Source organism: Colletotrichum lupini, chromosome 2, assembly GCF_023278565.1.
Source record: "Colletotrichum lupini chromosome 2, complete sequence".
In the NCBI taxonomy this organism is placed as follows: Eukaryota; Fungi; Ascomycota; class Sordariomycetes; order Glomerellales; family Glomerellaceae; genus Colletotrichum; species Colletotrichum lupini.
The window spans coordinates 329,354-344,793 of NC_064675.1; the positions used below are offsets into that span (position 1 = coordinate 329,354).

Here is a 15,440-nt window from a genome sequence, read left to right on the forward strand (position 1 = left end):
CTGTTGGTAACTATGACACGCTGGTTGCGGTTATCTCTCTTCTGGATGATTCGTATATCTCCTTTGATCAAGACAGCATGCGAAGAATCTCACAATCCTTCGCAATCGTTGGCGAAAACCGAGACGCCGCTCCGGCTGCCATTTCTCGAGCCTGGTGTGTGATTTCCCAGCCTTCCGGCAATAGGATTTTAGACAGCTCTTCATTGCGTAGGATGAACTTGATCTGAATTTCGATTCCGAAAAGACTATGAGGTACATCAGCTAGACGGTCGTCGGTCATCAAGAGTGACTGGATGCTTACGTTCTCCAAGAGTTGATGGGGAAGAGAAGGAGCCCGAATGGCTCCTGGAGAATCCCACCATGCAATACCCCAATGATGGCAGAGGAAACCGCTACCTTGGCGCCTAACATGTCTTCGTCGGATAGAGCAGAGATTGCCGAGGCATGCAGACAGCGGTGCACGTGAGAACGGTAGAGGATCGTCTTTGCAGCGCAATAGCGTGCCTTCAGGTGTCCTCTCAACCTTTGTTGCATTGGTCTGACTGGATGCGAGGAAAGGAGCCTGACCTCTTCGACAAGCGAGAAGGTCTCGAATTGGAGCGCGACTGGGAGACACGCTTTCCACTCCTCGATTTGACGGCTCAATTCGCCCAGAATAGAATGGGATGGGGGCTGAACTCTTTCTATAGTTGAATCAGCATTCGCAACAAATCTCGTGCACAACGGAGGTTCTTTGACCTTTGTTATACAGATGAAGGTGTATTCGGTTTAGGAGTCTCCTCATAGCAACAAGTGCCAAGAAGTAGAATTGCGTGTCTTTGCCCTGAGAGTCTGCGCCAGAGTCGGGCAGTAGCGGCAAGGGCACTGCACTTTCGAGACTACTCAAGCCGCTAGGCGGGAAGTCATACTCGACAAGAATTTGGCTGTGACTTGATTAGCACGCAAGACTTTGAGGGCCAAAGCCGAAAGTGTTGGTACCTTTCTTGCAGATACGCAATCCAGTACAGCTGGCAGTGGTGCGCTTCAAGTTTCGCCTGCCTGATGCCAACCTGTTAGTGAATTTCGCATCCTGGCCAACAACCTACAAATCACCGGACCTACAGCGGCAGCAAGATCATGATCAGAGAGCACGCTTTGTGAATGAAACTCCAAGAGTCATGAATTCTCAAGACTGATGAGTTGTAAAGACTGTCAAGCGCCATTAGCGTTCAAAATGCCTCCCTACAGGAGATCCAAGCTTTACTTACGCCATGAGCAAAAGACACTGGACGCTCACCCAGTCGGTTTCTTCAACATCTCGGAACATATCGCACGCAATGGTGTAGAACCCGAGACCAGCCTCGTGATCTAACATGGCATCCGTTGAGTCGGACTGGGCCCATTCTGTTTTACCAGTCTGGCAGGCAGCTACAGAGCCGAGCGAGAGGACGAGTGCCACCAAGCAGCTATCAAGATTGCGAGCAAACCCCACTCTGAGAGCTTGATTGAGATGATGGCTATAGAATCGGTCTTCGTCTAATACAAGATACTGCGGGTGGAAGTGACTGAAGTAAGAGTCGGCTAGGTCACGCAATTGCGCCAGCGACAGGTTGGACAGCCAGCCATCATCTCGCGAGGAACTTTCAACAAGGCATCGTGGGGGTGCTCTACTTCTGCGTATCTTGGGTCGTTGAATCTCCAACGCGACTGGGTATCGTAGATCAAGCTCCGTCAGAGTGACCGGAGAACAAGGCCAGGAGAGAAGATGCTGTGGTGCCGTGTAGTGCTTCTCCGGGATGGCGAGTTCCTGGCGTATCTGGACCGATCCCAGCTTGGAAGGCGAGAATACGCTCATCGGACTGACTGCTTCCATCGGGTCAGGGTTCTCAACTGTCGGTTCGTGATGGTTCTGTAGCCGTGACTGCCCATCTGAAGTGATTCGAAAGTCGTGAGTACTCTCCATGAGAGCATCCAGCTTAGCTTCCATCCGCTTCAGTGTGTCATTCAACTCCGTGACAGAGAGGTTCTTCCTTGATGAAAGTCAGTCGACTGTAACTCTTCACGAGGGCAAGCATACTACATTACTTCGATGTGACGGTCTCGATATATCCACATTGCAGCCCCAACCTTCTACATCGCCCGCAAAAAGGTTTCGCTTCATCACATTTCGTCTTCCTCTCACGACATGGCGCGCAGACCTTGCGAGATTGTTAGCAACGCCCAGCCTTTTTTGACCTCAATGCTCACATTGAGCGCTTGTCGACGTGGTGCGCTGCTCGAAGGCTGATTTCGTGTATTTTCAGAGTCCATGTCCGGTCGCTGCAATGTTCATAGGAAGGACGGTAAGGTAGTGCAGGCTTGGGGGGTTAGGGGTCGTTGCTGCTTAAATGCAGTCTGAGGGGTCTGCCAAGGCGCCACGGAGGGCGCTGGTCAAGCCCTTAAAAGACGTGGACGGAACACATCGGCTCTAACAGAAGACGTGACAATGAGGAGCCAACAAAAGCTACAATACGGTCACCAATATCCGGGGATCTATCGAAAGTCTCGATAACCGTCATGAAGATCATTCATACTTGATTAGCAGACATGTCAGTTCACTGTTCACTGATCGAGCTAGGGCATCTGATGATGAAAGATGATTCAATTAGCTAAGCTGTTCCAGGACCCACCCGGCGCCGGAAGTCCCACATGCCCCGTGCCGGATTGCCGAAGCCGTCGGCGAAAACGAGATCGTAATATATGCATTGTATCCTTATTCACATTGTTTGAATATTTACAGAGAACGGTCTTTTCGATTATGCCGGGCATCCGCTGGCGGGGAAGTTGCAGCTGCTGGTCTTGCCGCCTCCCGTGATCTTGGTGTTCTCAAAGGTGATGTCGGAGCAGCTGCCGTCACCGCAGAGGATGTAGTAGTTGTAGGCGTCGCTAGTGGCAGTTCCAGTCACATCGATGAAGTGAATGCCAGAAATCTTGACTCCGTTGGTGGGCGAGCCAGTTGGGCCACCGTTGAGGTAATCCTGCTGGACATCAATGCCGTAGGTGTCGATATCGGTGAGGGTGATGTTCTTGTACGTGACGTTGCTGACCTCGCCAGTGGTGTTGGAGTTGGACTTGATACGGCAGCCGTTGGAGCTCTTGACGACCTGGGAGTTGGAAAAGACAACGCCGTCAACGGTGTTGTTGCTCTTGCCGCCGATGGAGCCGATGCTGAGGCCGTGACCTCCGTAGCAGTAGAGATTGTTGACAGTGATCTTGGTTCCACTGGTGACGGCGACGCAGTCGTCCTGGTTGTGTACCTTGATGTTCTCGAGAAGGACGTTGTCGCTGGAGGAGATGTCGAAACCGTCACTGTTGTGGGCGGCGGCCTTGCTGCCGCTCTTGGAGTTGGGCGCGTCACCGGCAGAGTTATCGAGCACGAGGCCGGAGACAGTGAGACCCTGGTTGCCGGTCATGGAGAAGCAGTGGACGGGCCAGTTCTTGATGTTCAGGTTGGTGATCTTGGCGTTGGTGGTCTTCTTGACGACAACGAAGTGGTTAGGCCTGATTTCAATGGTTAGCTCTAAATCTTCGTCTGCCTTAAGGAAGTAGTCACTCACTTGTCGCCACCACCGTTGGATCCAAGACCGTCCCAGTAAGCCGCACCATTGCCCTCAATCACATGTCCGGGAGCGCCAGTAACAACAATGTTGGTTCCGGAGATGATGATGGGGTCGAAGCTGCTGTCGACGGTATCGGCAAAAGTCTGAGCGCGGAGTTAGCACCAGATCTTTCTTCCAGTGGCAAGTCGAGAAAAAACATACGGTTGTGCCGTCAAAGGTGACCTTGGTACCTGTCTGAAGCTTGGAGAGATCGATAGCACCGTTGGAGGGCGCAGCAATGTTAGAGAGCGTGATATCGGTGCATGTCTTGACGGCGTTCGCAATGTCGTCGTACTTGGTGACAACGCAGCCGGTCTAAAGTGGGCGAGAAACGGGTCAGTCAGATTGCCGGGTCTTGGCGCGCATCAGATGGATCGTGGATCGCATAGGGCTGACTTACTGCGTTGCTTGCGCGAGGAATGGTGTTTGTGTAACGAATGTGAGATCCGTGGTGGCCACGAGGAGACGCCGCTACCAGAACGACGTTCAGCAGAGCCGCAGCAGGGGCGAAAAACTTGGCCATCTTGGCGTGGAGAAAAGAGAACGACGGTAATAGTGAATCGAACAAGAAAGTGAGTGGTGGTGAGAATCGGAGACTGGCTGGGGAAACAAACGCCAAGTAGGGTGCCAAGGTAATGTGTTATATATCTTCCAGATCCATTCTTGGCGACCGCAACAGAAGAAGAATATGGCCTCACTGATTGGAGGACATTTGTAGACCCTCATCCGTCCGAACGGGTGAACAACACATTTTGGGAATGACTGGCATGCCTGGCAACGCGGCTCGGTGGATATTGCAGGGCTTTGTTAGGTTGGATCCATTCGGAATCAACGGGCTCTGTCGATATGACTTGAAATGGCCAACATCATCTGTCTAGGTTTGTTTAGTGCGTCGGCCGTTGCACCGATCAGGCGCTTATTCTTGAGCAAGAAGGATTTTGCGGGGATCAAGACGTGCATCTTTCTAATGACAGCGTTTCATGTCAATCAGGAACATGACATCGACCAACAAGCGTTGTCAGAGTGCGAGTTGATATGCGGGTGAAGTTGCTATCTTCTGCCCAGTTGAGGCGCACCACCCCTTATTCGCTCCCGTCTCCACCGACTAATCTCTTTGAGTTAGAGTCGCGTCGAACCAACCGGCCTAGGGCCCGAAAGCAGGGACCCCCATCGGATTCCACGAATCTGCAATTAACCTGACACTCGCTACAGAGGTTGGAGCCGGGATGTGGGACAGGCGTTGTTGAAGCCTCAAAAGCCAGTTGAGATGTTGTAATTCATCAATAAGCGCAGTCTCAGCAAGTCATGTTTACAATGATGAGCTCTGGTCATCTAATGAAGTTTGCGCCAAAGTCGGAAGGTTTTAGACGCATGGCACTTGTGAGGTATCGGGACGTTTAACGTCCGACATCTTGCAAGACGATTGGCCTGAATCAAGCATTTGCTTCCCAGCTGGACACGCGCACCACCTCAGCTTCGTCCCGTCATGGTCTCTGCGTTTTGGGGCAACGCTCTTTTCGTTTCGTTTCTCCGGGAAGTTTAACGATCCGTTCTTCTCGCTGGTGGACAATTGCTAAGCGAGGGAATATTTTGCCGAATACTCAGCCGAACGATTTGCTCAACATGCACCTGGCAATTGAGTGAGGAGAGTTTGGAAGTTTCCTTCTTAAGACCAGACGAATTGGTCGCGAGCGAAATATCAGTCAGCAATCATCCGAAACATGTGCAGATGAGCATGAGTGTTGGAGATGAGAGCAGATGAAAAGGATGAATGACGTAAATTGATCTCAGTGACAAATCTCTGCCCCGCAGGTAGAAGAATGTTGACACTCTGAGGCAGAATTGCTTCGGATTGAGGGTATAATCTGCCGGCAGAAAATTTTGACTTTAGAGTTAGGGGCACGAAGTTTGCATGAACTCTACTCTTATTGAAAACAAAGGGCATAACACAGGCCATGTGCCTATAGTGAGTGTAGTATAATTGACTTTGTCTACCCATTGCGGAGAAGCTCCTTTCGGGAAGCTTTGGCCAAATACTAGGAGCTTAGACTTTTGCTTCTTGCATCTCTCAATCTTGAGCTGCATTGGTGAGTATGAGATAAGTTAGCCATGACTCAACAGAAAGCAGCAAGTTGGTTGTCGGCACAGTTTATAAGTCATTTGACGAAGTTGGTGTTGTGCCTTGGTCTATGATCAGTTGCTGGGTCTCTTAGACTATCCTCGTTCATCGATGCGTCTACCTATACGAATAGCAAATGTCCTGCCAATTTGCTCTTCATGCTTCATTCATGGTGTTTGGTATTTTGTGCCGCAAAGTCAAGGTTTAAAACACCCTGAGTACATCGTTCTGACCAAGTGCAAACTCGTCAGAAAGGTTGCCTTGAGCCTTACTAATGCCTGCTTCCAGAGACATATCTCTTGGGATACTGATGGAGCTTTCCTACCCAATGAACTATGAATTATTGGTGTCTACTGAACAACGATGATGAGTTACAGAGAAAGATCAAGACCTGGTTCATGTCCACAAGTGATGCCCAGCGAAGAATGCATAAGAAACCTTGTTTTTGCATCGAAGAGACATCCTTCGTGGAGGAATTACGAATTAAAGACATTTTTTATCTGAGCAATGCTCAGCCGCTTCAATTGATCTCAATGCCAACTTTTCCTTGGTGTTTTCCTGACTGCAGATACTCGTACGCCTCCTTTAGTTGTTCCAGATTGAAGACCTTGGGATCAATGACAGGGCGCAACCTGTCTACGTCGGCCTCGATGGCTCGAGACATCTCTTCAAGCTGTAGCCGACTGCCACACCAAACTCCTCGAACCGTAACTAGGCTCAGCCACGAATCCAAAAACGTTGGCATGTCGTGCTCAGACGGGTTACCGCCAGCAAACCCCGTGGTGATGATAGTTCCGTCTAGTCTGCAGCTGACAAGACTTTGTCTCAGAGTCTTTGGTCCCGCAACTTCGACGACCAAATCCACGCCAACGCCTCCGGTCAACCTTTTGGCCTCTTTTCCCCAATCGACCGTCTCACGAAAGTTGATGATATGGTCAACACCGAGCCTCTCAAGAAGTTTGGCCTTCTCGGCAGAGCTAGTGGTGGCAATGACCCTCGCTCCGACGGCTTTGGCGAATTGAATGGCAAAGATGCTTACTCCGCCCGTACCCTGCGTGAGAACCCATTGCCCGGCCGAGACTTGCCTGCCGGGTAGTCCAAAGAGGGCGTTCCAAGCAGTAACACCAGCACAAGTCAGGGCTGCGCCCTCAATGAAGCTCAAGCCTCGAGGCAGCGGGACGAGACCCTGCTCGCCGAAGACCCCGATGGTGCGAAAAGTGCCATCGAGTACGGCACCAAGTCCAGACTGTGGAAGGTCGTCGCTGAGTGGACCTGCGACGTATCTCTGAGCTAGCGCCGTAACCACTTCATCGCCTGGTTTGAATCGGGTAACATGCTTTCCGACAGCTAGTACTGTGCCTGCGCCGTCAGACCCTGGGACAACGTCCGGTTTGACGTCCCAAGGGTATGTGCCCTCAGTAATTGTGACATCTCGGTACTATCGGCAAGCTCAGTCAACTGGAATACAAATCAAACGGGACTGAGTACTAACGTTCAAGGTGGCGCCTTGTACTAGGAGCAGGTGTTAGTGATTATAATACGTACAAAGGGGCGATCAGGGATAACGTGTTGCACCAACTTTTGACTAGAACCTGGCTATCACCGACCTCTGGAGACTTCTCATCCGAAAACTGTAGAGGATCTAATCCATTTTCACCGACAACCTTCCATTGCCTGCTTATTTCGGGGATCGCTTGCACCATGGTATTTGGGTCTCTTCGGTGGATCGATGTAACTGCACTATCGAGAGGTGAAGATTGCACGTAAGTGCTCTTTCACCAACGCTTTCTGTTGGATTTATCTCTGAAATACCAACGCGTCTAACTTGACTACTGATCTAGTCAGCTCATATCCCATCGACTGTGGCATGGCGTTGGTGCATAGATACGTAGTACGGATGAGGGGTAATATCAAATTACGTATCATTCCAAGATGCCCCGTCTTAGGTACTTCAATCCGGCGGACTTAGTCGAAGATTGAAAAAGAATCAGCATTAGAGAAAACTAGAGACTTGTATGCCGGCATCATGCCGCAGTCGATGGGGAAACGGCCAGATCACGGCAATTATAGTCAGCAGGTATGGCCATTACAAATGAAGTTCATACGATGAGCTAGCTACCTTACCTGATTCATAAGCGCTAAGGGCCTTGGGCGCCGCGGCTTTGGTAATTACAATCGTGACATGACCAGATAACGTTATAGTCAATTGCGTAATCTTGTAGCACGGTATTGAGAGAGTTGACTTAGTCCGAAGTATTTTATTGCGCGCTTGCCGTTTCGAAGGAATCGTCACCATTACTTCTGTTCATAAACTACTGCAGGACTAGCTAACTGAAGCTGTTGTGGATGTTGCAGTCTTTCCCTTTACAAGCGCATAGCCAAGCCCCCGGAAATTGAATGCTGCGAAAGGCCATACCGGCCTGTTTGAAGACTCCAAGTCAGGTTGCCAGTGCAGATGTATTTACAACCATCAATGTAAGTCTTGAGGTTAGCCGCTAATGTTTCATCATCGGAAAACTTAGCCATCAGGCACTCGGCGGCATGGTTGAATTCAGTGATAGCCTTGTGGATCATTTCAGTGACCATGGAGACTGCAACATCAAGACTTTCCGTTTCTCTGAAGAGCAAGGGGACAATGCTCTCGACCGTTTGCTGTGCCTTCGGGCTGAGAGTCAGCAAACACGCTACTATTAGAAGAAAAGAAAGACCACGTTGAGGATGGCTTACTATCTCTTTCTTAAGAGAAAGGAGGTCATTGACGCTGGTTGTCTCCGTTAGTGCTCTGATACACACGCATTGGTATGAGTACTTAGTCAACATACGCCCATACGAGAATGTTCGCCTGGTCCCATAATGTCCTCATCTCCACCTCTCTGAGGACTTCGATCGGGACAGAGACCCCGCAGGCATAGCTAGTAAGGTCAGCGCATCCAATAACCTCCCGAAGTAGATGTATTCGAATATGCATACTCAATGAAGAACAAGCAGACGTTAACTGCGCCTGTTCCCATCCTGGTTGCAATGTATTCTCGCGTAGACGGGAGCTCAGGGCCAAGCCGACGCTGCTGTTCTGTTTCGGAGGTCTCTATGAAGAACTTGATCTCATCGAAAAGAATCTCTCGGTGATCTGATTGATGCATAATAAGTCAGAGATAGCAACGAATTGACCTGAGAGAACCCGGTGCGATCAGAGGTTCGGCCAAAGACTCACCGTAGTCATAAGCCTCGCACACCGCATCGCCAATCACTTTGAAGAAAGCGATGATATAATTCGTCCGGACTTCATGGGAGGCCTCATTGTCGGAAAGACGAAGGCAGTGTCGCACGTATTCGAGGGTTTCTCGCCGGAAAACGTGTGCGGCTTGAAGATTGTCGTACAGATGCCCCCCCTTTTCATCGATTTCTGCTAGAGTCAGTCGAAAAACCTGTAGCAGTCATCTCGTACACTTACGGTCATCCCATGTGAATAGCTGAAATGTTTAGCCGGAGTTAATTGCATACAACTTGACAAGAAAGTGAACGCACCCAGAGGACTACACAACACAGGATATCTCCCCGTTCCAGGTTCACTCCAGGGTACCAAGTTGATATGAACAGTCCTACATCGATTCTTGACATTGAAATTCGGCTCTTGGGCAACTCAGTGAAGCTAAACAAAGCCTAGTCAGCTAACCATACTGCTAAAGACTGACAGGAGGCTTTATCCGGTGCCGTACCTTGCGATCCGCTCTCCAGAAAGAGTTCGAAGGCCTTCCAGGCAAGGGCTTGCGTCTTTTGGCCATTCTCTGAAAAGCAGGCTGAGATCCGGAATACGAAGATCTTTACCCCTGAGCTGTTGGATGAGGGTCTGACGGACGCCGAGGCAAGCCATCGCCGATGCTCTCGTTCATTAATACACAATGGTAGGTTCTGGAAATGAGCAACGTGAGATTGTGGTCCTTACTATTGATGAAGTGTACATATGAGGCAGCCGTTTATAAATACTTGTCCAAACACGACTAAGACGCTCATGAATATTCACCTGATTGGATTGCGGAGATCATACCTCCTGTTTTTTTTTATGTCTCACTTATCGAATATCTCGCAGTTGAAAGAGAAAACTTGATTTGTGAATGAAGCCAAGGTGGGAAAGGCGTTATTACTGCATTTCGGGGCCATTGCCCCTGGAGCTCGGTGATTCCATGAGACAGACAGGGTACTATCCAAACTGAGAAGGCCCTCACCTGTTCACTTTTGATGCCGTCAATCTAGAAAAACCTGATGTCGATGTTTTTCTATCTTTATCAGCAGCCACCTGGCGCAATGAAGCAATCCAATTCGCTGTAAAATACACTCCTCGGACTAGAGGTTCCAACACGTATAACCTGCCTGAACTTCGAAGTACCTACATGCCAAGCCGATGAAACCTCACATGCTGTTGGCTTGTGATGCAACTCTTACTGTGCATGTTGACTGCATAAAGGCCGTAATCAGTGTAACTCCGAGCTCCGGATTTGTTGGAGACTCATTACCCTGCGGATGGTGTCGTCGGCGTACCGGCAAGGCCTACGCTAAACTGGTGTATCCGAATCCTTGTGTTATGTTCGCCTTGGCATCGCATTTGGGGTCCTTGTACTATGGACGAAAGAGGTAAATGCTCGATTACGCTGAAGTCGTCATGGGGCAAGATCGAAGGCCGAAGCGTTGCCATTCCTGGCATTGCCCCAACCATGCTTGATTGGGTTGGGGGTAAGCACGCACACATTGTAACCTTCATTGACGTCTTGCTGGGTTCATTTGTTCCTCTTAGCCAGTCGGTACCAATCAAACAAATCTTATTCTTGGAATTCGCTGGGCAGCACCTCGGAGTCCATAATCCCCAAGATGAAATGTTGCTCATCCGGGATAGTTTGGTAGCCGTGCCGCAATGTACTGATGTTGAGCTGGCCCCTCAAGTGCAGGGGATCTGCATGAAATATGCAGCAAAACATCTAGAAGTAGCTAATCAACGGTGGAGTGGCCAAGCGGTGCGGATGGTTGGGGGTTGTCTAGAATCATGCCAGGGCGTCATGAGAGACAAGGCGGTGATCATATAGCTCGCCGCTGGCAATAGTCAGGTCTCTCGCATCTACGTCTACCTTGGTCTGATAAATGTTCTAGAAAGCTGGCATCGGGCACTTCATTTTCTTTCGCTGAGGTGTCAGGAGGGAAAACCTAGGAAAATTCGATATCCCATTAGCGGCAGCATTGAAATACTTCAAAGCTGCTCTCCTTCGCCAGCCAGGCATTAAAGTTGTCCTTCTACATGTAATAAGAAAAATCTATTGACCATGGGTATCTTAGTGAACGACACTACCTTCAGACTCTTCTTGGGCAACCTTGTCACGATCTTCCCAGGACTCCTTTTTCTTTATCTCATATGTGTAGGGATCTACAACATCTCGTTCCATCCTCTCGCAAATTTCCCTGGTCCCAAACTGACAGCATTCACTGGCTGGTATGAGACCTACCACGAACTCTTTGGTGCACCTGGCAAGACTTTCGCCTACAAGATTCAACAGATGCACGACGACTATGGCCCTATCGTACGCATAAACCCTCACGAACTTCACGTCAGTGACCACCACTTTTTCGATGTCCTGTTCGCTGGAGGGAGCGCTCGCCGTGACAAGTACTCGCCAAGTGCCAGTGTCCAGGGCGCTCCTGGTGGCATCTTTGGGACCTTGAACCACGATACTCATCGAATGCGCCGGTCTGCCATCTCTGGCTTCTTCTCCAAGCAGTCTGTGGTTGTCCACGAAGGACTCATCCACGAGAAGGTTGAACAACTCTGCGAAGTTTTCAAGAATTACGCCAGGGAGGGCAATCCGTTCAACATTCGTGTCCCGCTGTTGGCTTATACCACCGACTTCTACTGCGCCCATGCGCTTGGCAAGACAGGCGACATGCACTTATTAAAAGACCAGGCAAAGGCCCAAAAGTGGAGAGCAAGTATCATCGGTCTACTTCACTTCACCCCTATTGTCAGACAGTTCCCATGGTTTCTATCATTCGCGTTTGAACTCCCAATGTGGCTCATCCGACGAGTATCGTCAGATCTGACTTTAGTGACCCAGATTTTGCTGGTAAGTCGATAAATTGTGCATCCACTAAATAAATTTGAACAAGTCTAATATTTTGTTAGAACATGGAAGGTCAAGCAAAAGAGGCCATTAAAGACTCGTCGGCATCTATCGGTATTAAAGAGGACAACGGCAGCCTATTTCAAGCGATTCTTAGATCGAACTTGCCTCAGAGCGAGAAGGGCTCCAAGCGAATGGCCCAAGAAGGCTTCAGTGTCTTAACAGCTTCGGGAGATATAATCGGTAGAATTCTGACCACTGCTATATATCTGTCAGATTGGAAGTCTAATTCGACCGCGGCATACAGCCGACTGCGCAGGGGCCAATTAGGGGCCCTATTTACGATTATTATAGCCAGCTTAACCTATGGTTAGAACCTCCTTTTTACACTTACTACGTAAATATTTATATAATTTAATTAATCTCTTCGTTAACTACGGTTCGAACTAACTACTTTATAATAAGGATACTAATACTAATTAGTAATTAAATTCTATTATTATAGATCGGTAAGGTATCTCGCTACGTAAAAGAGACGACTTCTTAATACTATACGGGATAAGAGATTTATACTAATTAACCTTATAAAAGTAAACGAAAAAGGAGGCGATTTTTAAATATTATACGGAATTAAGTAATCGTAGCCCTTTATTACTTACGAGAGGTCGACGTTTATTATATTAAACTACGTTAATTAATAGAACTACTTAAGTAACTAGCTTTTTACCGTCGCCCTGAGTAGCTTTTTTACTAAACGACTTTTCTATAACCGGCTTATAATTAGAAATTAACTAATTAAATTAGTAAAAGGAAATACTTACGTAACGACTACTTACCTAATTAATTAGCGTAATAAACGAGCTTAATAATATAATATAAAAAAGTATTGTGCGATTAAAAAAGGGGATCTCTAAACGTAAATATTCTTATTTAATAACGAAAATAACCTTATAGGAGTTATTAAGCTAAGAGATCTATAGTATATAAAAAAGTTTATTGTTATAAAGATCTTATAGGTACGATTTTAAGCTTATAATTTAAATAATCTCTTTATAGCTCCCTTAACTACCCCCCGGGTATTACTTAAGAATATAATATAAGGGACGGTTTAATAAGGGAAAAAGGGATTTAGAGGTCCTAATAGTATTAAATTAAGAGTATTACGGATCTTAGATATTAACTTAAAAAGAAGGCGGCTACCTTAAAGTAGTCCTACGACCTCTCGCTAGAGTTATTATTAGTTTAAAAAAAGGCTAAAAAAACGAGGATCTAAGAGGAAAAGAAAAGAATCCTTTAAAAAGCCGCTAAAGGGCTTTTTTTTTATACTAACTCCTAGCGCGAGATTACTAATTTTAAAAAATTAATTAAAAAAGCTATTTAGAGATTATAGAGAGTACGAGGCTTAGGAAGTTAGAAGTATACGGGATAGTAATAATTAATAAAGATCTTAGGATAATTACTATATTTTTTTATAGTAATATAAACGTTTACCGCTATTATTATTAAAAAGAATTATTAAAACCTACCCTTTTATACTAAACGAAAAGGAGGATCCTAGTAAGTACGATAGCTAGTAATTTAAAAAAGTAATAATAATCGCTAGAAATAATAAAAACGAGAGTAGTAGCGAGACGGTAAGAGGAAGTAAGAATCTCTTAGACCTTAATAAATTCGTTAAGTAATAAAAGTACGGATTTACTATAACTAGTGCGCAAATTAAATATATCTTTATTAAAATTAAATACGCTAGTAACTATTAATATAAGTATAAGTTAAAGCACGACCCTTAGTAAGTTAAGGTAAAGAAAAAGAGAATAAAACCTAATCTTAAATAGAATCCTAATCCCTTATGAGTAAGTAAATATTAACCCGGACTATTAGGGGACGTGGATATATAGAATTATAAATTATCTTAATAGCGAGTAAATTAACGTAGTATTAATCTATTTAACTAAGGTTTATAAAAAAAAGGGGCTATAAGGGTAACCCCTATTTTATAAGATCGTAGACGACTTTAACTACTAGCTAGATAAATAGTTTATAAGCGCAAGCCTAAGAATTATAAAAGTAATTAATAAATTCTTTTACGGGCGAGGGGTATTATTAGCGTAATTATAATTATAAGAGCTATACGAAATACCAATAGCGATAATTATAAAGGAGGAATTCGTATTATAGAACTAAGTATAGGTCGATAGAGCGTATAATCGCTTTAATAAATTTAGAAAAAGGATAAACGACCTAGATTTCCTCCCTATAATTACTAACAGAAATCTATCGTTATAAAAGGATATACCGGGGTAAAATATAGTATTAGAAGTACGATAATTAACAATTCTACTTATTTCGATTTATAACTTATTACCGCTATTAATACGAAATTTAGCGCCAATTAGCTAATAAAAAAAGAAGTAAACGACCTAAAGTTATTAATAATACGTAGCGACGCAGGGATTATATATAAATACTAAAAATCTAGTAATAAATACGAGGTAATTTATAGACTTTAAAAAGATCTTCTTAAAAGAGAAATTATACTTTAGGGGGAAGTATAAGGTCTTATAAAAAACCCTAACGATATTTGATAATTATTATAAAAAAGTCGGAATTAGGGAACACTAGTACTATTCGGTAATTAATATCGTACTTATAGGCAAAGCCTCTAATTATTATTATAAAGCGGTACGTAATCTCGATTAAAACGACTTTTTTAATATAATTAACGTAATCCGAAGCCGCTTTAAGACTTATAATAAGAACCTAGAGCTCCTATCTAAGTTACGAGCGATTTTTTATATATTTATAACTAGGATAATAGAGGGTAAATCGTAAGTAAAGATCCTCGAAAAGCTTATTAATTAAATTAATAAGCTAGCGAAAACCTAGTTAAATAAGGGGATAAACGAGCGGAAAGTCGGATATCTCTATACCGCAGTTTAGTATATATTAAAAATAAAAATAATACTATACTAAGTACTTAAAAACTACGAGACGCTCTACTCGAGGCTAAGATCTAGCTTTAATATTAAAACGAAAATGCCGCGCTAAACCTACCTCTAAGTATATAATAGCCCTTATTAATAATATTAAGTTAATCGAACGTATAATAAAAAAAGAAAAGAGGCTAGATATAGTAATCGCTAGTAAAGAGGCCCAGACTCGTTAAATAAGTAAAAATTTAACTTACGGGTAGGGTAATAAAAAAAGTAATATTATATTTATAAAAAGGATAGATATTAGTTAAGTAATTACTCTGAGGAGGAGCGTACTAAATTATATAAATAGTATAAAAAGTTAAGAATAGTAGATAATAAAACTAGCCCTCGTCGGTTTAATTAATTCTTTATTATATATAAGGGTAGATCTAGGGGTACGGAACTTAGTAATAGTAGCTAAAGTAGTAGCTTAAAGTATATACCCCTTATAAAAAATTTAAAAAATAAAAAAGATCTTACCCCCTATACTAATAAATTAGATTATAACGAAATCGACGATATTAACTACTCTTTTTTTGCCCCGTTAGCCTCTAGAGGATATACGAGGCTAAACGAATAAAGGGTAGTAAAAGCTCTTAATAAGTAGGCTTTTATTTATAAATAATAA

The 15,440-nt window shown here is 45.2% G+C and overlaps 5 protein-coding genes across 5 annotated transcripts; 1 reads left to right on the top strand and 4 right to left on the bottom strand.

Moving 5' to 3' along the window:
* Positions 1–67: 67 nt before the first annotated feature.
* Positions 68–2,537, bottom strand: CLUP02_02485 (uncharacterized protein; the record flags this gene model as incomplete). The annotated part of the gene is made up of 9 exons (XM_049281517.1): positions 68–245; positions 302–683; positions 739–923; positions 979–1,038; positions 1,102–1,188; positions 1,248–2,009; positions 2,076–2,177; positions 2,227–2,298; positions 2,464–2,537. The coding sequence occupies 9 exons, from the start codon at positions 2,535–2,537 to the stop codon at positions 68–70; spliced, it is 1,902 nt and encodes a 633-aa protein (XP_049138660.1).
* A 237-nt stretch (positions 2,538–2,774) lies between these two features.
* On the bottom strand, positions 2,775–4,239 carry CLUP02_02486 (glycosyl hydrolase family 28; the record flags this gene model as incomplete). Its single annotated transcript, XM_049281518.1, has 4 exons — positions 2,775–3,519; positions 3,576–3,721; positions 3,780–3,932; positions 4,018–4,239. Coding segments are annotated over 4 exons (1,266 nt in total), but the record flags the coding sequence as incomplete, so codon positions are not given.
* A 2,017-nt stretch (positions 4,240–6,256) lies between these two features.
* Positions 6,257–7,439, bottom strand: CLUP02_02487 (zinc-binding dehydrogenase; the record flags this gene model as incomplete). The annotated part of the gene is made up of 3 exons (XM_049281519.1): positions 6,257–7,174; positions 7,229–7,248; positions 7,316–7,439. 3 exons carry the CDS (start codon positions 7,437–7,439, stop codon positions 6,257–6,259), a joined length of 1,062 nt encoding a protein of 353 aa, XP_049138662.1.
* A 661-nt stretch (positions 7,440–8,100) lies between these two features.
* Positions 8,101–9,607, bottom strand: CLUP02_02488 (uncharacterized protein; the record flags this gene model as incomplete). The annotated part of the gene is made up of 8 exons (XM_049281520.1): positions 8,101–8,394; positions 8,464–8,497; positions 8,559–8,648; positions 8,707–8,863; positions 8,948–9,139; positions 9,188–9,206; positions 9,262–9,385; positions 9,453–9,607. The coding sequence occupies 8 exons, from the start codon at positions 9,605–9,607 to the stop codon at positions 8,101–8,103; spliced, it is 1,065 nt and encodes a 354-aa protein (XP_049138663.1).
* Positions 9,608–11,045: 1,438 nt separating this feature from the next.
* On the top strand, positions 11,046–12,211 carry CLUP02_02489 (cytochrome P450; the record flags this gene model as incomplete). The annotated part of the gene is made up of 2 exons (XM_049281521.1): positions 11,046–11,840; positions 11,900–12,211. The coding sequence occupies 2 exons, from the start codon at positions 11,046–11,048 to the stop codon at positions 12,209–12,211; spliced, it is 1,107 nt and encodes a 368-aa protein (XP_049138664.1).
* Between the last annotated feature and the right edge of the window lie 3,229 nt (positions 12,212–15,440).